We start from the raw sequence: 23,969 nt of genomic DNA, 5'->3' as shown, positions 1-23,969 counted from the left end.
AGGGATCCCAAGGCGACTCTAGTAGATGCACTAGTAGCACCTTGGACCTTCATTCTAGCTTATGTATTCCCACCGTTTCCTCTCATTCCCAGGCTGGTAGCCAGGATCAATCAGGAGAGGGCTTCGGTGATCTTGATAGCTCCTGCGTGGCTACGCAGGACTTGGTATGCAGACCTGGTGAATATGTCATCGGCTCCACCATGGAAGCTACCTTTGAGACAGGACCTTCTTGTTCAAGGTCCATTCGAACATCCGAATCTGGTTTCCCTCCAACTGACTGCTTGGAGATTGAACGCTTGATTTTATCAAAGCGTGGGTTTTCAGATTCTGTAATAGATACTCTGATTCAGGCTAGAAAGCCTGTAACTAGAAAAATTTACCATAAGATATGGAAAAAATATATCTGTTGGTGTGAATCTAAAGGATTCCCCTGGAACAAGATAAAAATTCCTAAGATTCTATCCTTTCTACAAGAAGGTTTGGAGAAAGGATTATCTGCAAGTTCTCTGAAGGGACAGATCTCTGCGTTATCTGTTTTACTTCACAAAAGGCTGGCAGCTGTGCCAGACGTTCAAGCGTTTGTTCAGGCTCTGGTTAGAATCAAGCCTGTTTACAGACCTTTGACTCCTCCCTGGAGTCTTAATCTAGTTCTTTCAGTTCTTCAAGGGGTTCCGTTTGAACCCTTACATTCCGTAGATATTAAGTTATTATCTTGGAAAGTTTTGTTTTTGGTTGCAATTTCTTCTGCTAGAAGAGTTTCTGAGTTATCTGCTCTGCAGTGTTCTCCGCCCTATCTGGTGTTCCATGCAGATACGGTGGTTTTGCGTACTAAGCCTGGTTTTCTTCCGAAAGTTGTTTCCAACAAGAATATTAACCAGGAGATAGTTGTACCCTCTTTGTGTCCGAATCCAGTTCCAAAGAAGGAACGTTTGTTACACAATTTAGACGTGGTCCGTGCTCTAAAATTCTATTTAGAGGCCAGTAAAGATTTCAGACAAACATCTTCTTTGTTTGTTGTTTATTCTGGTAAAAGGAAAGGTCAAAAGGCAACTTCTACCTCTCTTTCTTTTTGGCTTAAAAGCATTATCCGATTGGCTTATGAGACTGCCGGACGGCAGCCTCCTGAAAGAATCACAGCTCACTCCACTAGGGCTGTGGCTTTCACATGGGCCTTCAAGAACGAGGCTTCTGTTGATCAGATGTGTAAGGCAGCGACTTGGTCTTCACTGCACACTTTTACCAAATTTTACAAATTTGATACTTTTGCTTCTTCTGAGGCTATTTTTGGGAGAAAGGTTTTGCAAGCCGTGGTGCCTTCCATCTAGGTGACCTGATTTGCTCCCTCCCATCATCCGTGTCCTAAAGCTTTGGTATTGGTTCCCACAAGTAAGGATGACGCCGTGGACCGGACACACCTATGTTGGAGAAAACAGAATTTATGCTTACCTGATAAATTACTTTCTCCAACGGTGTGTCCGGTCCACGGCCCGCCCTGGTTTTTTTAATCAGGTCTGATGAATTATTTTCTCTAACTACAGTCACCACGGTATCATATGATTTCTCCTATGCATATTCCTCCTTTACGTCGGTCGAATGACTGGGGTAGGCGGAGCCTAGGAGGGATCATGTCACCAGCTTTGCTGGGCTCTTTGCCATTTCCTGTTGGGGAAGAGAATATCCCACAAGTAAGGATGACGCCGTGGACCGGACACACCGTTGGAGAAAGTAATTTATCAGGTAAGCATAAATTCTGTTATATATATATATATATAATTTTCTTTCTGGACTACAGCTCATATAAACTAGGAATTTCCATACTATCTACCCTCTGTCCAATCATACAGAGTGGTAAGAGTGGGAAAGTCCTACAAATACTCTTTGCAGTCTCCCGGTCAAGACCACCTACTATTCTCTTAAGATATATATTAATATATTGGATATATATTTTTTACTGCCTTTTATCCATATTGGTGTACACCTTGTCATCTATTTGTGATCAGAAGTATCAATATAGGTCATACGACGCTGACTACAGGACCCTGTGATTTAACAGGTGAGCATTTATAGGCACTTATTTTCATCTGCTTGATCATTTACTCATTTGGGATATTTGCATTTCTCTGTATCCTTTCTAACACATGCACGTGAGGAACGTCTTCTGTAAGCGCTATTAGAACAAACCCTTTTCACCATATATATATATATATATATATATATATATATATATATATATATATATATATATATATATATGTATGTATATATATATACTGTATATATATATATATATGTGTGTGTGTATATATATATATATATATATATATATATATATAAAAATAAATGCTAATTAAGTCATTCTTTCTTTCATGCAGGTGGTAAGAGTCCTTCTCTACTGCTAGGAGGCGGCAAAGATTCCCAAACCCCAAGAGCTCTATAAAACCCCTCACACATACCTCAGTTTTTATTTGGCCTCTGTTGTAGGTGGTTGATGAATGAAGATGTGCAGTGTTCGTCAGATAAAGGGATTTTCCTTCTTAGTATGAGGAGAGTCCACGGTATCATACCTTACTGTTGGGAAATACTGAACCTGGCCACCAGGAGGAGGCAAAGACACCCCAGCCAAAGGCTTAAATACTCCCCCCACATAGCCCAGTCATTTCTCTTGTTAAGTGTATCCAGTCCACGGATCATCCATTACTTGTGGTATATTCTCCTTCCCAACAGGAAGTTGCAAGAGGATCACCCACAGCAGAGCTGCTATATAGCTCCTCCCCTCACTGCCATATCCAGTCATTCTCTTGCAACTCTCAACAAAGATGGAGGTAGTAAGAGGAGAGTGGTGTATTATAGTTAGTTTTTTAACTTCAATCAAAAGTTTGTTATTTTTAAATGGTACCGGAGTGTACTATTTTATCTCAGGCAGCATTAGAAGAAGAATCTGCCTGCGGTTTCTATGATCTTAGCAGAAGTAACTAAGATCCACTGCCGTTCTCACATATTCTGAGGAGTAAGGTAACTTCAGAGGGGGAATGGCGTGCAGGTTATCCTGCAATAAGGTATGTGCAGTTAACATATTTCTAGGGATGGAATTTGCTAGAAAAATGCTGCTGATACCGGATTAATGTAAGTTAAGCCTAAATACAGTGATTTAATAGCGACTGGTATCAGGCTTATTACCAGAGATACATACTCTTATAAAAGTGCAATATAAAACGTTTGCTGGCATGTTTAATCGTTTTTATATATGCTTGGTGATAAAACTTATTGGGGCCTAGTTTTTTCCACATGGCTGGCTTGATTTTTGCCTAGAAACAGTTTCCTGAGGCTTTCCACTGTTGTAATATGAGTGGGAGGGGCCTATTTTAGCGTTTTTCTGCACTGCTAAAATTACAGACAGAGACACTCAGCTTCCCTCTGCATGATACAGGACATCTCTGAAGGGCTCAAAAGGCTTCAAAAGTCATGTTTGAGGAGGGTAACAACCACAGTAGACCTGTGGCAGTTGTTGTGACTAGTTTTAAAAACGTTTTTTTCATTTATTATTCCGTTTTTGGTATTAAGGGGTTAATCATCCATTTGCAAGTGGGTGCAATGCTCTGCTAACTTGTTACATACACTGTAAAAATTTCGTTAGTGTAACTGCCTTTTTTCACTGTTATTTCAAATTTTGACAAAATTTGTTTTTCTTAAAGGCACAGTAACGTTTTTTATATTGCTTGTTTAACTTGATGCAAAGTGTTTTCCAAGCTTGCTAGTCTCATTGCTAGTCTGTACAAACATGTCTGACACAGAGGAAACTACTTGTTCATTATGTTTAAAAGCCATGGTGGAGCCCCATAGGAGAATGTGTACTAAATTTATTGATTTCACCTTAAACAGTAAAGATCAGTCTTTATCTATAAAAGAATTGTCACCAGAGGGTTCTGTCGAGGGGGAAGTTATGCCGACTAACTGTCCCCACGTGTCGGACCCTTTGCCTCCCGCTCAAGGGACGCACGCTAATATGGCGCCAAGTACATCAGGGACGCCCATAGCGATTACTTTGCAGTACATGGCTGCGATCATGGATAATACCCTGTCAGCGGTATTAGCCAGATTGCCTGAATTAAGGGGCAAGCACGATAGCTCTGGGGTTAGATGAGATACAGAGCGCGTAGATGCTGTAAGAGCCATGTCTGATACTGCGTCACAATATGCAGAACCTGAGGACAGAGAGCTTCAGTCTGTGGGTGACATCTCTGACTCGGGGAAACCTGATTCAGAGATTTTTAATTTTAAATTTAAGCTTGAGAACCTCCGTGTATTGCTTGGGGAGGTGTTAGCTGCTCTGAATGACTGTGACACAATTGCAGTGCCAGAGAGATTGTGTAGACTGGATAAATACTATGCAGTGCCGGTGTGTACTGATGTTTTTCCAATACCTAAAAGGTTTACAGAAATTATTAGTAAGGAGTGGGATAGACCCGGTGTGCCGTTTTCCCCCCCTCCTATATTTAGAAAAATGTTTCCCATAGACGCCACTACACGGGACTTATGGCAGACGGTCCCTAAGGTGGAGGGAGCAGTTTCTATTTTAGCAAAGCGTACCACTATCCCGGTTGAGGACAGTTGTGCTTTTTCAGATCCAATGGATAAAAAATTAGAGGGTTACCTTAAGAAAATGTTTATTCAACAAGGTTTTATTTTACAGCCCCTTGCATGCATTGCGCCTGTCACTGCTGCGGCGGCATTCTGGTTTGAGGCCCTGGAAGAGGCCATCCACACAGCTCCATTGACTGAAATCATTGACAAGCTTAGAACACTTAAGCTAGCTAACTCATTTGTTTCTGATGCCATTGTTCATTTGACTAAACTAACGGCTAAGAATTCCGGATTCGCCATCCAGGCGCATAGGGCGCTATGGCTTAAATCCTGGTCAGCTGACGTGACTTCAAAGTCTAAATTACTCAACATTCCTTTCAAGGGGCAGACCTTATTCGGGCCTGGTTTGAAAGAAATTATTGCTGACATTACTGGAGGTAAGGGTAATACCCTTCCTCAGGACAGGGCCAAATCAAGGGCCAAACAGTCTAATTTTCGTGCCTTTCGAAATTTCAAGGCAGGTTCAGCATCAACTTCCTCTGCTTCAAAACAAGAGGGAACTTTTGCTCAATCCAAGCAGGCCTGGAAATCTAACCAGTCCTGGAACAAGGGCAAGCAGGCCAGAAAGCCTGCTGCTGCCCCAAAGACAGCATGAAGGAACCGCCCCCTATCCGGCAACGGATCTAGTAGGGGGCAGACTTTCTCTCTTCGCCCAGACGTGGGCAAGAGATGTTCAGGATCCCTGGGCGTTGGAGATCATATCTCAGGGATATCTTCTGGACTTCAAAGCTTCTCCTCCACAGGGGAGATTTCGCCTTTCAAGATTATCTGCAAACCAGATAAAGAAAGAGGCATTCCTATGCTGCGTGCTAGACCTCCTAGTAATGGGAGTGATCCATCCAGTTCCGCGGACGGAACAAGGACAGGGTTTTTATTCAAATCTGTTTGTGGTTCTCAAAAAAGAGGGAACCTTCAGACCAATTTTGGATCTAAAGATCTTAAACAAATTCCTCAGAGTTCCATCATTCAAGATGGAAACTATTCGGACCATCTTACCCATGATCCAAGAGGGTCAGTACATGACCATAGTAGACTTAAAGGATGCCTACCTTCACATTCCGATTCACAAGAATCATCATCGGTTTCTGAGATTTGCCTTTCTAGACAGGCATTACCAATTTGTAGCTCTTCCCTTCGGGTTGGCTACAGCCCCAAGAATTTTTACAAAGGTTCTGGGCTCTCTTCTGGCCGTTCTAAGACCGCGAGGCATAGCGGTAGCTCCTTATCTAGACGACATCCTGATACAGGCGTCAAGCTTTCAAATTGCCAAGTCTCACACAGAGATAGTTCTGGCATTTCTGAGGTCGCATGGGTGGAAAGTGAACGAAGAAAAGAGTTCTCTATCTCCTCTCACAAGGGTTTCCTTCCTAGGGACTCTTATAGATTCTGTAGAAATGTAGATTTACCTGACGGAGTCCAGGTTATCAAAACTTCTAAATGCTTGCCGTGTTCTTCACTCCACTCCGCGCCCTGCGGTGGCTCAGTGCATGGAGGTAATCGGCTTAATGGTAGCGGCAATGGACATAGTGCCATTTGCGTGCCTGCATCTCAGACCGCTGCAATTATGCATGCTCAGTCAGTGGAATGGGGATTACACACATTTGTCCCCTCTACTAAATCTGGATCAGGAAACCAGAGATTCTCTTCTCTGGTGGTTATCTCGGGTCCACCTGTCCAAGGGTATGACCTTTCGCAGACCAGATTGGACGATTGTAACAACAGATGCCAGCCTTCTAGGTTGGGGTGCAGTCTGGAACTCCCTGAAGGCTCAGGGATCGTGGACTCAGGAGGAGAAACTCCTCCCAATAAATATTCTGGAGTTAAGAGCAATATTCAATCCTCTTCTAGCTTGGCCTCAGTTTGCAACCCTGAGGTTCATCAGATTTCAGTCGGGCAACATCACGACTGTGGCTTACATCAACCATCAAGGGGGAACCAGGAGTTCCCTAGTGATGTTAGAAGTCTCCAAGATAATTCGCTGGGCAGAGTCTCACTCTTGCCACCTATCAGCAATCCATATCCCAGGTGTAGAGAACTGGGAGGCGGATTTTCTAAGTCGTCAGACTTTTCATCCGGGGGAGTGGGAACTCCATCCGGAGGTGTTTGCTCAATTGGTTCATCGTTGGGGCAAACCAGAACTGGATCTCATGGCGTCTCGCCAGAACGCCAAGCTTCCTTGTTACGGATCCAGGTCCAGGGACCCAGAAGCGACGCTGATAGATGCTCTAGCAGCTCCTTGGTTCTTCAACCTGGCTTATGTGTTTCCACCGTTACCTCTGCTCCCTCGACTGATTGCCAAAATCAGGCAGGAGAGGGCATTGGTGATTCTGATAGCGCCTGCGTGGCCACGCAGGACCTGGTATGCAGACCTAGTGGACATGTCATCCTTTCCACCATAGACTCTGCCTCTGAGACAAGACATTCTCATACAAGGTCCTGTCAATCATCCGAATCTAATTTCTCTGAGACTGACTGCATGGAGATTGAACACTTGATTCTATCAAAGCGTGGCTTCTCCGAGTCAGTCATTGATACCTTAATACAGGCACGAAAGCCTGTCACCAGGAAAATCTACCACAAGATATGGCGTAAATATCTTCATTGGTGTGAATCCAAGAATTACTCATGGAGTAGGGTTAGGATTCCTAGGATATTGTCCTTCCTCCAAGAGGGTTTGGACAAAGAATTATCAGCTAGTTCTTTAAAGGGACAGATTTCTGCTCTGTCTATTCTTTTACACAAGCGTCTGGCAGAAGTTCCAGACGTTCAGGCATTTTGTCAGGCTTTAGTTAGAATTAAGCCTGTGTTTAAACCTGTTACTCCTCCATGGAGCTTAAACTTGGTTCTTAAAGTTCTTCAAGGGGTTCCGTTTGAACCCCTTCATTCTATTGATATCAAACTTCAATCATGGAAAGTTATTTTTCTGATGGCTATTTCCTCGGCTCGGAGAGTCTCTGAGTTATCTGCCTTACATTGTGATTCTCCTTATCTGATCTTTCATTCAGATAAAGTAGTTCTGCGTACAAAACCTGGGTTTTTACCCAAGGTGGTTTCTAACAAGAATATCAGTCAAGAGATTATTGTTCCATCATTATGTCCTAATCCTTCTTCAAAGAAGGAACGTCTTTTGCATAATCTAGACGTAGTCCGTGCCTTGAAGTTTTACTTACAAGCTACTAAAGATTTTCGTCAAACATCTAACCTGTTTGTTGTTTATTCTGGACAGAGGAGAGGTCAAAAGGCTTCGGCAACCTCTCTTTCTTTTTGGCTTCGGAGTATAATCCGTTTAGCCTATGAGACTGCTGGACAGCAGCCCCCTGAAAGGATTACAGCTCATTCCACTAGAGTTGTGGCTTCCACCTGGGCCTTTAAAAATGAGGCTTCTGTTGAACAGATTTGCAAGGCTGCGACTTTTGCTTCTTCGGAGGCTGTTTTTACAGGCAGTGGTTCCTTCCGTTTAAGTTCCTGCCTTGTCCCTCCCATCATCCGTGTACTTTAGCTTTTGTATTGGTATCCCACAAGTAATGGATGATCCGTGGACTGGATACACTTAATAAGAGAAAACATAATTTATGCTTACCTGATAAATTTATTTCTCTTGTAGTGTATCCAGTCCACGGCCCGCCCTGTCCTTTTAAGGCAGGTCTAAATTTTTATTAAACTACAGTCACCACTGCACCCTATGGTTTCTCCTTTCTCGGCTTGTTTCGGTCGAATGACTGGATATGGCAGTGAGGGGAGGAGCTATATAGCAGCTCTGCTGTGGGTTATCCTCTTGCAACTTCCTGTTGGGAAGGAGAATATCCCACAAGTAATGGATGATCCGTGGACTGGATACACTACAAGAGAAATAAATTTATCAGGTAAGCATAAATTATGTTTTTTTGCCTTTCTTTACAGGAGGTTGGCAGAGAAGTGTCAGAAGATTTTAGAGTAGTTCCTCAGGAGGGATATATGCCTTTTGTTATGGAACTGGAGTTTTAAATAGTCTTGTCAGCCTCTCAGTGAGAGCATTGACGAAAGTTAGAGTCTGGAGATGCAGGGAGAGTCTTTCTGCGAACACATCCAGACTGCTTTCTAACAGCTCCTTAAAGTGAAAGTCAATCCTAGTGTTTTACAAACGCTAGGATTGACTATTGAAACAAATAAAGGGGACTTTCATTCATGTAGAAAGCTCCTTTATTTGTTTCAATTGATCGTCCGTTTTTAGCTGCTACAGCAGCCAACAGCTAAAAAAAATTTGTTGCTAAGAGGTGACATTTTCACCTCTTAGCCAATAGCCTTGCGGTAAATCCGGCTTGTCGCCCATGGGAACCGTATTTACTGCACAGCTATTGGCTAAGAGGTGAAAACGTCACCTCTTAGCCAAAAAAACTGTTTAGACGTGAACTGCTGTACCAGGTAAAAACGGCAATCGATTGAAACAAATAAAGGAGCTTTCTACATGAAGTATCTTATACTTCATGAGTGAAAGTCCCCTTTATTTGTTTCAATAGTCAATCCTAGCGTTTGTACAACGCTAGGATTGACTTTCACTTTAAGCAACCAGTGTTGACGAGTTTCACTGATTTCTTCACTCAAGTCCATGTCAGGAGCGATGCTACAAGACTGTCAAACTTGAGAGACTGTGTTTCTATTCCACGGCATAGTTCCGGTAAGATTGTTTCATTTTATATACATATGATAACGCAAGAAGACAGGGTCACAGTGTGGCTCCTTTTATCTGTATGGAATCAAGGGTTAATATCTCCGGATGGGGGTTATTGAACAGTCGGGATTAATCACATAAGTTTATTTGATTATGCTGCGACGTGTGAGATGAGGCTCAGACAGATGTTGGAACGTACAGGGTTTTCACTTTCATTTTGGGAGCCGCGCAGCCTGAAAGGCTTGGCACGCTTTTTTGCTAGTATAGCAGGGGCGGTCCTGCATTGCGCACCATGTGGTCACACTTATTTCCTGACCGTGCGGTTTACCAGAGAAGAAGCAGTTTCTCTGTATGGCCTGGGTCATAGGAGGTGGTGAGTGCCCCAGCCATTGTGGGGTATAAAGGTGCCGTTTTTTTTTCTTAGTAATCAATAGTCTGCTTTGTTAGCACAAGCTATGGAGGATTCTGATGCGTTAGAGGGTACTCCCTCTTTACCTAAGTCACGGTATACCCGCCTGCTCAATTATTTTCCACATGCCTCGATAAAGTAATCATGTCGAAGAAAGTAAATATGTTTGATACCACTGAGCCGTCCACCTCTGAGGAGTCTCCATCCCGTGAGGTGCGCACCCTACAGTTATCTCCTAATACACATGCAGCTTCCTGTAGCTCTCCTAATCCTCCATCTGGAGGGGCCCTTTTACTGCCAGACTTTACTGAGCAAGCGAAAGGTCAAATATTGCTATCATTCCCAGGGGTCATCCACTAGCTTATTGGATTTATCTGATACAAGATTATCCGATGATGAAGGTGCCTCTGATACTTCAGAGGGTTCTCTTTCTGGGAATCTGCTGCCTCTAAGCCTACAGCTGCGGAGGAACCAGACTTTAGATTTGGGATTGAGCATTTACGCTTTCTGCTGAAGGAAGTTTTGGCTACATTAGAGGTTCCAGAGCCCAAATTGCCTGAGGAACCTTTGATTCCTAAATTAGATAAGGTCTGCAAGGACAGGGTTGTACCACAAACTTTCCCGGTTCCCGTAAAGATGGCATACATTATTAAGAATGAATGGGAAAGAATTGGTTCTTCATTTTCCCCTTCTTCCTTTAAAAAGTTGTCCCCGGTCCCGAACTCTCAATTGGAGTTGTGGGGTTCCATCCCCAAGGTGGATGGCGCTATCTCCATGCTTGCTAAACACACTTCTATCCCGCTTGAGGATATTTTGTCATTTAAAGAGCCCATAGATAAGAAGATTAAAACTCTGTTAAGAAATATGTTTTAACATACAGGATATTTGTTTCAACCGGCAGCGGCTGTTGCTGGAGCAGCTACCTACTGGTGCAACTCCTTATTTGAATTGATCGAGGTGGAGGGTCCCCTCAACGTGATCCAGGAAAGAATTAAGGGTGGCTAATTCTTTTATTTGTAATGCAAATTATTCGCCTGAATGCCAAGGCTTCAGGTTTTTTCTGTTCAAGCCCGTAGGACACTCTGACTGAAGTCCTGGTCTGCGGACATGACATCTAAGTCAAGACCTCTTTCCCTCCCATTTAAGAGAGAGATTCTATTTGGTCCAGGCCTGGACTCGATTATCTCCATGGTTACTGGAGGCAAAGGTGCCTTTTTACCGCAGGATAAGACGAACAAGCCTAAGGGACAAGATCCTAATTTTCGTTCCTTTCTATCAGATAAATCCCAACGTCAGCAGTCCTCCACAAAACCAGAGCAATCCAAAGGGACTTGGAAGCCGGCTCAGTCCTGTAATAAATCCAAGCAGAGCAAGAAGCCCACCGAGACAAAGTCGGCATGAAGGGGCGGCCTCCAAATCCAACTCTGGATCTTGTAGGGGGCAGGATGTCGCTCTTTTCAGACGCTTGGTTTGGGGACGTGCAAGACCCGTGGGTCCTGGAGGTCATTGCTCAGGGGTACAAGATATCTTTCAAGTCTCATCCACCCTCTTCTCAAACCTGTCTTCAAGGCTAGAAAAGGGAGAAGCCTTTCTGGGGTGAGTGAGGGATGTCTCCTCCCTAGGAGTCATTGTCCCGGTACCTCTTCCAGAAAGAGGTCTGGGGTACTATTCAACCTTTTTGTGGTCCCAAAGAAGGAGGGAACTTTCCACCAGATTCTGCACCTAAAGTGCTTAAACAAATTTCTATCTGTCCCCTCATTCAAGATGGAAGAGGATAAAGTCCATCCTTCCCTTAGTTCAGGAAGGACAGTTCATGACCACTATAGATCCGAAGGATGCTTACCTTCACGTTCCAATACACAAGAATCACTTCAAGTTCCTAACCTTTGTGTTCCTGGACCAGCACTTCCAGTTTATTGCACTACCGTTTGGTCTAGCTACTGCTCCAAGAGTTTTTACGAAGGTTCTAGGGGCTCTGCTTGCAGTGGTCAAAACCAGAGGTATAGCAGTAGTGCCATACTTGGACAATATTATGGTTCAAGCACCATCCTGTCATCTGGCAGAAGACCATTCAATATCTCTTTTGTTTCTTCTTCGATCTCATGTGTGGAAGATAAACTTAGAAAAGAGTTCTCTTATTCCCAGTACCAGGGTGGAATTTCTGGGTACTATAATAGACTCCATATTTATGAGGATATTCCTTACAGACCAGAGACATTACAAGCTAACTTCCACTTGTCTTGCCCTCCAGACCTACTTAAGGCCCTCTGTGGCTCGGTGTATGGAGGTGATTGGTCTCATAGTGTTAAGCATGGACATCATTCCCTTTGCCAGATTCCATCTCCGACCACTTCAGCTGTGCATGCTGAGACAGTGGAACGGCGATCATTTGGATCTGTCTCAACAGATTTCTCTGGACAACCGGTCAAGAGGATCGCTCTTCTGGTGGCTCTGTCTATCAGGATGGGGAGCTGTTTGGGGTGTCAGGAGGGCACAGGGCCTGTGGACTCGAGAGGAATCCCTTCTCCCGATCAACATTTTGGAGCTTCAAGTGATCTTCAGTGCTCTGAAGGCTTGGCCTCTTCTGGGTTTGCCCCAGTTTATTAGTTTTTAATCAGACAACATAACCTATATGGCTTACATCAACCATCAGGGGGGAACGAGGAGCTCCATAGCAATGAGGGAAGTATCTCGGATTCTGGAATGGGCGCAGGCCCACAACTTCTCACTGTCAGCAATCCACATTCCGGGTGTGGACAACTGGGAAGCGGATTTCCTCAGCAGACAATCCTTTCATCCGGGGGAATGGTCTCTCCATCCTGAGGTGTTTTGCAAGATGTGCAACAGGTGGGGGACGCCGGAGATAGATCTCATGGCATCCCGGCTCAATTCCAAGCTACCCAGATATGGGTCCCGGTCCAGGGATCCTCATGCGTACCTAATAGATGCATTAGCGGTGCCATGGAGGTTTAATCTAATTTACATGTTTCCGCCGTTACCACTTCTTCCCTGTGTAGTGGCCCACATCAAGCAATAGCAGGCATCAGTAATACTGATTTCTCCATCGTTGCCGTGAAGGATGTGGTTCGCGGACCTGGTGGGGATGTCTTCATCTCCTCTGTGGAAGTTACCTTGTTGCAGGGATCTGCTGGAACAGGGTCCTTTTGTTCATCAAAATGTAAATTCTCTGAGGCTGACTGCGTGGAGAATGAACACTTAGTCTTAGCCAAGAGAGGTTTCTCTGAGAGGGTTATTGACACTCTCATTCAGGGTTGTAAGCCTGTTACTCGCCGCATCTATCATAAGGTGTGGAGAACTTACTTATTCTGGTGTGAAGAGCGTGGTTTAGCCTGGCATAAGGTTAAGGCTGCCAGGATTCTTTCCTTTCTCCAGGAGGTTCTGGAGAAGGGCCTTTCTGCCAGTTCCCTGAGGGGACAGATTTCAGCCCTTTCTGTTTTGCTGCACAAGAAGCTCGCAGAGCTCCCTGACAATGCAATCTTTTGTTAAGGCTCTGATTAGGATCAGACCTGTGTTTAGATCTAACGCTCCACCTTGGAGTTTGAACCTTGTTAAGTTTTTTACAACGGGCTCCGTGTGAGCCTATGCATTCGGTAGACATCACATTGTTGTCCTGGAAGGTTCTTTTTCTTTTGGCTATTGCGTCGGCATGCAGAGTTTCTGAAATGGCTGCCTTGTAATGTGAGCCTCCTTTTCTGGTGTTCCACACTGATACAGCTGTCCTTCGTACCCGCTTGGGTTTTCTACTGAAGGTGGTGTCTGATTGTGACATCAATCAGGAGATTGTGGTTCCTTCCTTATGTCCTAATCCTCCTCCTTCAAAGGAACATTTACTTCATAATCTGGATGTTGTTCGAGCTTTGAAGTTTTATCTTCAAGCTACTAAGGATTTTAGGCAAACTTTTTCCTTGTTTGCTATCTATTCTGGGAAGCGTAAGGGTCTGAAGGCTTCTTCAACTTCCTTATCTTTTTGGTTGAGAAGTGTTATACGCTTAGCTTACGAGTCAGCGGGACTTAAACCTCATCAGAGGGTTACGGCTCATTCCTCTTGGGCCTTTAAAAAGGAGGCTTCTATGGATCAGATTTGTAAGGTGGCTACCTGGTCCTCCTTACATACTTTTTCTAAATTCTACAAGTTTTTCGTTTTTGCTTCGGCTGAAGAAGCTTTTGGGAGAAAGGTTTTACAGGCTGTGGTGCCCTCAGATTAGGGTCCGCCTTTTCTTTACCCCTCCCGTTATCATTCAGTGTCGTCTAGAGCTTGGGCATAGTTTTCCCAACAGTAAGGAATGATGCTTTGGACTCTCCTCATATTAAGAAGGAAAACATAAATTATGCTTACCTGATAATTTCATTTCCTTCTGTATGAGGAGAGTCCACGGCCCCTACCCGTATACTCCGATGCTCGGACCAAAATTTGTTTTTCTCTTCCGGCACCATTTATACCCTGATATTTCTCCTACTGTTCCTTGTTCCCCTGGCAGAATGACTGGGATATGAGGGAAGTGGGGGGGAATATTTAAGCCTTTGGCTGGGGTGTCTTTGCCTCCTCCTGGTGGCCAGGTTCAGTATTTCCCAACAGTAAGGAATGATGCGGCTGACTCTTATTATACAGAAGGAAAATGACATTATCAGGTAAGCATAATTTATGTTTTCAGTGCATAATGAGGCCTGGTTCCCCTAAGAGTACTGGGCTTGTCAGAGGGATGTACTGGAGTATGGTTTATGATACAATGGTTTTGCCTCATGGAAATCCTTCATAGGCCCTCTGTAAATTCAGTCGCAGGGACTCATTTTCTGCCTCCCTTTGCAGATCTACGTTATACTCCTATTTCCATTACCTGTGCTGATATGTTGTTTCTAGGGTTAGTATGTATGTATGTGTATATATATATATATATATATATATATATATATATCCTTTATTTTGGGCACTTTTATATGTTTGAAAAGTTTATCTGTATATATTTTTATATATTTGGCCCTGGGACAGATTCTGACTATTTCCCTTGCTTTTTTCGCACAGAAATGGTGGTGCGCTTTAGTTTTCGTGCGCGCGACTCAATGCTGATATACGCCTGTCGGGTTACCATACCCTTTTTTCCTGTATAGTTATTGGGTCATTCGTTTTTAACTCTGTTGGATTAGCACATATTGCCACGTTCTCTTTCGCATGTCTGGATTGCGCTCGTTCACGCTTTAGTTTATGCTTTTCTGGTTAGAGCATGTCACGGTTACTTAGACAACTGAAGTTCCTTCTGCAGCTCATTTATGCGGCTCATGTTTTAGATTTGTTATAACATTCTGATTAATCTAAAGTTTCTAATGTTTCTCAGGGTAATAATGCACCTAATGTCTGTTCATTACAGGAAGATGCAGATGGAGTACCTATAGCTATGAAGAATGACATTACTTCTGCAATTGCTGCTCTACCACCTTCAAACAAGTTGTAAAAGCTTTTCCTTCTACTAGCAATGTGTGTCCTAATACAGGGGATATGGTGGTATCTTCAGATGGTGAGGTTTCCTCTGAGAATGAGGATCCCGTATTTGATATAGAACTAGATTATTCCTTTTTTCTTTTTTTTTTAAATGGAGGTTTTGGTAACCTTAGGGGTTGAAGAACCTAAACAGTCTGGTTATTTTTGCCAGGAGGGCCTTGTGGCTTAAATCATGGAATGCTGACATAGTGGCCAAATCTAAATTGTTTGCTCTTTCCATTCAATAAAAAGAAATTATAATTTCTACTATTATTTCTACTATTACTGTGGGTAAAGGAGCTTTTCTTTCTCAGGATAAGAAATCTAATGGAAAATGTAAAGCTCCTAATTTTTGTTCCTTTCGTCAAGATAAAGAACAGAAAAATTACTCCTTTCAGAAGCAAGGTTCCTCTGGTTCAGTCTGGAGGCCTAATGCTAATTGGAACAAGTCCAAGCACGGTGAGAAGTTAGTTTCAGCCTCCAAAACCACATGATGGTGCGGCCCCCGATCAGTAGTCTTGGTAGGGGGCAGATTAACGCTTTTTCAGGAGGCTTGGTTTCAATCTGTCCCAGATCCATGGGTTCAGAATATTGTTTCCCAGGGATATCAGATTGGATTCAGAACAAGGCCCTTCAGAGGGTAGGTGTTTTCTGTCCAATATCCCAAGGAATCCTGTAAAAGCTCAGACTTTTCTTCAATCTGTCTCAGATCTGGAAGAAATGTGAGTAATTGTACCAGGTCCTTTAAAGGAACAGGGGAGGATGGGATTTTAATTTAAATCTCTTCATTGTTCCAAAGAAGGAAGGCACTTTCGGACCAGTCTTAGATCTAAAGACTCTAATAAATTTGTCAGGGTTCCATCCTTCAGAATGGAAACTATTAAGACTATTCTTCCTTTTGTTCAGCAAAGCCAGTTTATGTCCACAATAGATTTAAAGGATGCTTATCTTAATTTTCCAATCCACCCAGAACATCATGAATTTCTGAGGTTTGCTTTCCTGGAAAAGCATTATCAGTTTGTTGCTCTTCTATTTGGTCTAGCTGAAGCTCCAAAAATATTTACCATGGTTCTGAGTGCCCATTTGTCTGTAATCAGAGCTCAGGGTATTGCAGTGTTTCCTTACCTGGGCAATATCTTGCTACAGGCTCTGTTTTTTTCTTTAGAAGAATCTAACACCAAATAACTATTGTTGTGTCTTCAAAGACAGAGTTGGAGTTTCTTGATTCCTCAGACAAGGGTTTATTTCCTTGGTTTTTAAATAGACTCAGTGTCCATGAGTCTTCAGCCAGGCTGAACTTTCAGTCTCTATCATTCCCTACAGTGGCTCAGTGTATGGAGTTTCTAGGTCTCATGATTACAGCTTCAGATGCAATTCCATTTGTTCGTTTCCACATGAGGCCTCTCCAGCTTTGTATGCTGCGTCAGTAGTGCAGAGATTATTCTCAACTATTTCAAAGGATATTCTTAGATTCCTGTACAAGTCAGTCTCTGGCTTGGTGGCTCAATCATCAGTTCATTATTCAGGGGGCTTTTTTTGCTCGTTATACCTGGTCTGTGATTACCCCAGATGCAAGTCTTTCAGGTTGGGGAGCAGTTTGGGGGGGGGGTCTCTGACGGCACAGTGGGTTTGTTGTCCTTGGAAGTCGAGGCTTCCAATCAATGTTCTAGAACTCTGTGCAATTTTCAGGGCTCTTCAAGCTTGGCCTGTGTAGAAATGGGAATCTTATCTCCATTTCCAGTCAGGCAATGTTACAGCAGTAGCTTATGTCAATCATCAAGGGGGAGCTCACAGTTCCCTGGCAATGAGGGAAGTATCGCAAATTGGGCAGAAGCCAATTCTTGCCTAATTTCTGCAGTTTACATCCCAAGAATGAACAATTGGGAGGTGGACTATCTCAGTCGTCAGTCTCTTTATCCAGGGAAGTGGTTTCTTCATCAGGATGTGTTAAATTTGATTGTGGACCTTTGGGGCCTACCAGAGATAGATCTGATGGTCTCTCATTTGAACAACAAACTTGCGAGGTCCAGGGATCCTCAGCCAGAGGTAGGGGATGCTTTAGTAGTTCCTTTGTCATTTCAGCCTGCTTATTTGTTTCCTCCTTTGGTTCTTCTTCCCAGAGTGATTTCCAAGTTAAAGAAAGTGAAATCATTTGTATTCCTGACTGCTCCAGCGTGGCCTCGCAGGATTTAGTATGCGGATCTGGTTCAGATGTCCAGTTGCCCTCCTTGGCCTCTTCCTCTGCGGTCAGAACTTCTGTTTCTAAACTTGATGGCATGGATATTGAACACTTTGTTCTGAGGCTTAGAGGTTTCTCAGATTCTGTTATTGAGACTGATTCAGGCTCGTAAGCCTTTGTCTAGGAAGATTTATCACAAGGTTTTGAAAACTTGCATTTTTCTGATGTATAGATCTTGGTTTTTACTGACATTCTTTTAGAATTCCTAGGATTCTTCAGTTTTTGCAGAATGGTTTAGATAAGGTTTTATCTGCCAGTTCCCTTAAAGGAAAGATCTATGCTCTAATTAAACCTCTTATTAAGCCTATTTCTCCTCCATTGAATCTTTACAAGCCTCTCCTTTTGAGCCTATACATAAATTGGACATTAAACTTCTTTCATGGAAATAATTATTTCTTTTGGCTATTTGAGAATTATCTGCACTTTGTTGTGAGTCGCCTTATCTTATTTTTTATCAGGATAAGGCTGTTTTGCAGACAGCATTTAATTTTTTGCTACCTAAGGTTGTTTCTTCTGACTAGATTGGTAGAGAGATTGTTGTTCCTTTTTTATGACCTAATCCTAAGAATGCTTCTGAAAGATCTTTGCATTTCCTGGATGTTGTTAGGGCACTGAAATATGTTGATGCTACTAAGGATTTCAGACAAACCTTTAGTCTCTTTGCTCTTTTTTTCTGGGCCTAGGAAAGTTTAGAAAGCCTCTTGTTTCTTTAGCCTCTTGGTTGAATCTCTTGATTCACAGAGCTTATTTGGAGGCAGGTCAGATTCCAACGAAGCGGATTACAGCTCAATCTACTATGTCAGTTGCCACTACTTGGGCTTTCAAGAATGAGGCTTCAGTTGATCTTCTTTGCATACTTTTACAAAAAAAAGTGCATTTATAAAAAAAAATAAACGGAAGAAGAATTTTGTGGGGTTTTGGATTTATTTTTCTCAGTGAAAAAAATGTTTTTTAAACCCCTCCCATTGTTATTTACTTGTGGACTTCCACAGCTTGAGTATTAGTTCATATGAGTAAAGGATTGTGGCTCTCACCACCTGTTTGAAAGAAAACATAACTTATACTTACCTAATAAATTCCTTTCTTTCATGTTGGTGAGAGTCCATGTGCCCCCCGCCCCCCTTTTTTTTAGGGTTGTTTTGTTTTAAGCACATATTTTTTGCCTGGTCCATTTTTAGCTTGTATTCCTTTTTTTACCTCACTTACTTGGCTATAAGTAAGGCTGAGGTATGTGTGAAGTCGGAGGGGTTTTATAGAGCTCTTGGGGTTTGGGAATCTTTGCCTCCTCCTAGTAGTAGAGTAGTAATTCCCATGAGTAAAGACTTTTTGGTATTTGTTAATTAATGCCATATATATATATATATATATATATATATATATAGTTCTTTAAAGGGAAAGCACAATCTCACCACTCCATTGATGCCACGGTGCTCTGCTACAAATCATCCAAGTATTCCACAGAATGCAGGCACTCATTGGTCTTATTAAAATATTCCAAATGTATTAAGGCATAGTTAAAATGACATAACGTTTCGGCAGCACGTTGTGCCTTTGTCAAATGTCAGCATGAGAACAAAGAATATGCAACACACTTAAAACCAATACAGCTCAAAAATTAAAAACATACCCCTTTTAAAGATGTGTGAGAACAAACTTTACCGCCATGCCGCCACTCGCGTCTTCCCATTCCTGGCAATGACGTCACGTAAGCACAGTACGTGCCTAGCGTGATGACGCATGGCACGGCATTGCCATAGCGACGTCGGGTAGCTTCACGTGTCAGAGTAGAGAACATGCTACTCACGCATGCGTATAACTATTCATGCGATTGAAAGTAAAGGTTGCCACAGCAACCTAACAATCATAAATACAGACGGCATATTGAACTTAAAAAAAAAAGCGGTAATGCTAGCAATCCTGAATGTTGGTAGATAAATTATATGCAAAGGCAAATCGAACCAAGAGCAAGTGCTATTATACATGTGATTCTTGTAGCTGCGTGCAGTAAACTGTGAGACTAGCAAAACCCTGAAGGGGGATAAATTCTATGCAAAAGCATATTGAAATAGGAGCAAATGCTTTAATACATGTAATTCTTGTTCCTTTGAAATCTGCTCGATAGCTCAGGTCTGGTTAAACTGATTAATTTCCGCTTGCTTGGCTTTGCTGCAACACAAGCGGACAGCTTCACCTATTGGCTATTTTAATAAATGCACTGCTTTTCAATAGCAGTCACATGACTGGAAAAAAAGGTTGTTATTTTAAAACGGTGTAAATTGAACCGTTGTAAAACGAGGGCCACCTGTAATCTGATGATTTCTCTCCTGGACTTATCTGAACATCCAAGTTATAGCTCACTGTCTAATAAGTTTCTACATGTACCCCAGGGAGACACGATGCTATTGTGTATTGGGATCCTTATCCTATATTAGATCATTCGTATCCTCCTGAGTTAGTACATATGCTAAATTTAAGGTATGAATCTTCAACAGTGGTTATTATCTTATGTTCATCTGATCGATGTTTTTTGATAGCATATTTATATGTTCATTGTTGCTGTGGCATTTAACTGTATTTGGTAATTGTTACCAGCATTCCCAGGATGACCCTTTGTTTGGTCTCCTTCAGGGTTCCGCTAGTATTACAGTTTACTGCACACAGCAACAAGAATTACATGTATTATAGCATTTGCTCCTGTTTCAATATGCTTTTGCATAGAATTTATCCCCCTTCAGGGTTTTGCTAGTCTCACAGTTACACGCAGCTACAAGAATCACATATATAATAGCACTTGCTCTTGGTTCGATTTGCCTTTGCATATAATTTATCTACCAACATTCACGATTGCTAGCATTACCGCTTTTTTTTTTTTTAAGTTCAATATGCCGTCTGTATTTATGATTGTTAGGTTGCTGTGGCAACCTTTACTTTCAATCGCATGAATAGTTATACGCATGCGTGAGTAGCATGTTCTCTACTCTGACACGTGAAGCTACCCAACGTCGCTATGGCAACGCAGTGCCATGCGTAATCACGCTAGGCACGTACCGTGCTTACGTGACGTCATTGCCAGGAATGGGAAGACACGAGTGGCGGCATGACGGTAAAGTTTGTTCTCACACATCTTTAAAAGGGGTATGTTTTTAATTTTTGAGCTGTATTGGTTTTAAGTGTGTTGCATATTCTTTGTTCTCATGCTGACATTTGACAAAGGCACAACATGGTGCCGAAACGTTATGTCATTTTAACTATGCCTTAATAAATTTGGAATATTTTAATAAGACCAATGAGTGCCTGCATTCTGTGGAATACATAAATATAGCTTATTTATAAAAAAATAAAAATAAAACTAAGACACTGAAAACCATGTAAACATTGTCTTCTATTTCGATTATCTAGGAAGGACTTGGGAAGAAAAAAATGGACGTTCAGGAAAAAATGGAAGTTCTCAAAAAAATATCACAAAAGGTGAATCTCAAGTTAAATTGTGTAATTCCCCACCCCACATTTTATTTTATTGCTATGTTCTGTCACATCTTAGTCTGAATTCTGTTGAAATCATAATCAAGATAATTAAAAAAAATAAACAAATAAAAATACAAATTTCCAAAATCCAAACTTTTTAAGTAAAATAAAAAAAAACAAAAATCAAAAATTACTTTTTCCCTGTCTGTATCTTCTGGGTTCCATGTATACGCTGTATAACGACATGTAAATATTGCCTAAATGGCATAAGATGTTGTTGACACTTGGTTCCATTCCCTCTCCAAACTGATGCAAATATTACAGAATCCAAACTATTGTAAAATCCAACCTTTTCCGGACTTAGACGTTTCCTTATTTTCAATGAAAACATACATGAAGTGAGTTTAAATAGGAAATGTAGTTATTGACAATGTTATAAATAATCAATTTTAAGTGAAATTATAATTGTGTCTTTCAAATCCTTTGTGTGCAGCATTTACAGCCTTGCAGACCTTTGGAATTCTAGTTGTCAGTTTGTTTAGGTACCCTGAAGAGATTTCACCTCATGCTTCCTGAAGCATCTTCCCCAAGTTGTATTGACTTGGTGGGCAATTCATACGTACCATACTGTCAACCTGCTCCCACAACCATTCAATAGGGTTGAGCTCTAGTTACTGTACTGGCCACTCCATTAGTGACAGGATACCAGCTGACTGCTTCTTCCCTAAGTAGTTTTCTCTGACTAATCCCTAAATACTACTGTTTATTGTCTCCTGTAACCGTTTATCTGCAATTTACAACGTCATTGCTTTCTGCTATTTTATGGAGCATTCTGGAATTGTCCCCATTTCTGGAAATCCTTTAGAGTATATAATCTTCTGATCAATTATTGAAATGCATTTTTTGTAAACTAACTACTATTACTCCACAAGCTCAATTGTGCAGCCCTTGTATGGATCAACTTATGCACTTAAATCAGTCAAGTGCTGTCCATGCCTCTAAATGTATCTGTCATCTCTGTTTGTACAGCTCTTCAAATTTTGCTCTGGGATTTTGTGCGCTCTACTCTATTTGAGATGTTGCCAGCAATGCCTCCTCCAAGTAAGCGCAAAAGAGTCTTTGATAAATATCTCTGGTCTGATTTACCCAGTACTTCTAAGTCTCTTAAGATTAGAACAGCTAAGCATTTACTTGCAGACTCAGATTCTAATTCCTCAGATACATCTTTAGAGGGAAAAATATTTTCTGATGACCAGAGTCCGTTTCAGATAAGGATATTGACTTTTAATCTTTTATGTTTAAGATTAAATGTTTTAGAACTCTTTTAAAGGAGGTCTTATGTACAGGAACCTAAACCTACAGAAGATAAATCCATTAAGCAATTGGATTTAATCTTTTAGCCGCCTGTTAAAACTTCAGAAGTTTTTCCGGTTACTGAGACAATTACGGAAATTATCACCAAAGAGTGCTCTAAGATGGGTCTGCCTTTCAAACCAATGTCTGAATTCAAAAAAAGATGTTTCCTTTACCTTCCTCCAGCATAGAACTTTGGGTAATAATTTCTATGGTAAATGGTGCAATTTTTACACTTGCAAAATTGACTACTAGTCCTTTAGAGTATATTAACTCTTTTAAAGACCCTATGAATAAGAAATTAGTCATTTCTCAGACTTTTATTCAAGAGGGTTATTTCTTTAAACCAGCTATCAGTATTGCTTGTGTAGCAGTTGCCTCTAGTCTTTGATGTGAAAGTTTATCTAAATAATGGCCACGTCATCTTAAACTTGTTTAGCCAGGGAAAATGCATTTATCTGTGATGCTATTGTTGACATCAGACTAAATTCCAAGAATATGGCATTATCAGTTTTGACGAGGAGAGCTTTATGGCTCAAATCTTGGTCAGCTAATATGGTTTTTAAATCTTGACTTCTATCCCTCCCTTTCCTTTCAGTGAAGATTTAGATACCTGGTTTAGATGCCATAATTTCTACCGTTACTGGATGGAAAGAAGATTTTTTTTTCCCTCAAGACAAAAGATCTAAAGGAAGAAATAGAACTTTAAATTGTTTTTGTTCCTTTAATAAGTAAAAAGAAACAAAGATCATTTTCCTCTTCTCAAAAACAATAGTCATTCAGACCTTCTTGGCAGTCTAATCCTTCCTGGAACAAGGCTAAATAGTCAAAGATTGAACAAAATGCGTGGGAATGAAAGGAGTATTTCCACTAAAGAATGTGTTTATAGCACTCACTGCCCTGACTACTAGGCGGAAATAGTGGACAACTAAATTAAAACATAACTTTTAATAATGTGATCTAAAATTGGGTGTGAGATTAAAACCATGGATGGAGTAGTTGAATAGTATTAACCCTTGGTCTTAATGATTTAATGGGCCTCTAAAGTATGATAGCCTCTTAGCAGACAAGGGTTAAATAAAAAGCAGGGGTTCCTGTGTAAACAGCAATTATTGTAGGTTGAATGGTTTAAAGGTCTGGACCATTTTCCATAGTAGTCGTGACTAACACAGGTCAATTACTGAGAAAGATAAGTAATATATATGGTTACAGTAAATGGCAGTTCAGCTAGAATTAATAAACTATTCCATGAACTCCAAAGAAGTGACATAGTATCTAAAAGATAATAAATGGCTGCTGTCCCGTGATAATTAGCGCTGTGACACAACTGCAATTGTTGTGTTTTACTGACCCTTAAAAGCAGGCCAGGTATAGTAATAAGAATGTTATTACTTTAATTATAGTGTAGTACTTCAAAACGTGTTTTGAAGTTGTAGTCAATGAAATCATTAGAACATTCTTAAAGTCATTCTGTACATGTATTTTAGAGTTAAGGTCATTAAGATCGTTAGAACATTCTCAGGCACATTCACATGATTACAAATGGTAATGGTAATCTCTGCTGTATTGTAAGGTTAATTGTGACTGCCGTTTGGATAGAATGTTACCACTACATTTATTATAGCTATTGTGCTATGGTATAGTGCATCTGTGAGTCACATAAGTATCACCAGATTGCTCAAATATTGATACCATAAGCTATCAGTTGGGTGCTATTATC

General features: G+C 41.4%; 1 protein-coding gene across 1 annotated transcript in view; it reads left to right on the top strand.

Moving 5' to 3' along the window:
- Positions 1-23,969, top strand: part of PHIP (pleckstrin homology domain interacting protein) — a gene marked incomplete in the record, with an annotated part of 1,163,892 nt that overhangs the window by 1,116,988 nt on the left and 22,935 nt on the right. Inside the window, 1 exon segment of the mRNA XM_053710468.1 lies at positions 20,831-20,899. Within this exon segment, the coding sequence (XP_053566443.1) occupies positions 20,831-20,899 (69 nt within the window).

The sequence above is a fragment of the Bombina bombina genome, chromosome 4 (genome assembly GCF_027579735.1).
Source record: "Bombina bombina isolate aBomBom1 chromosome 4, aBomBom1.pri, whole genome shotgun sequence".
Classification (NCBI taxonomy): Eukaryota; Metazoa; Chordata; class Amphibia; order Anura; family Bombinatoridae; genus Bombina; species Bombina bombina.
Note: the sequence above shows the minus strand (reverse complement) of the source record. Positions and strands in the feature narration are given on the sequence as shown.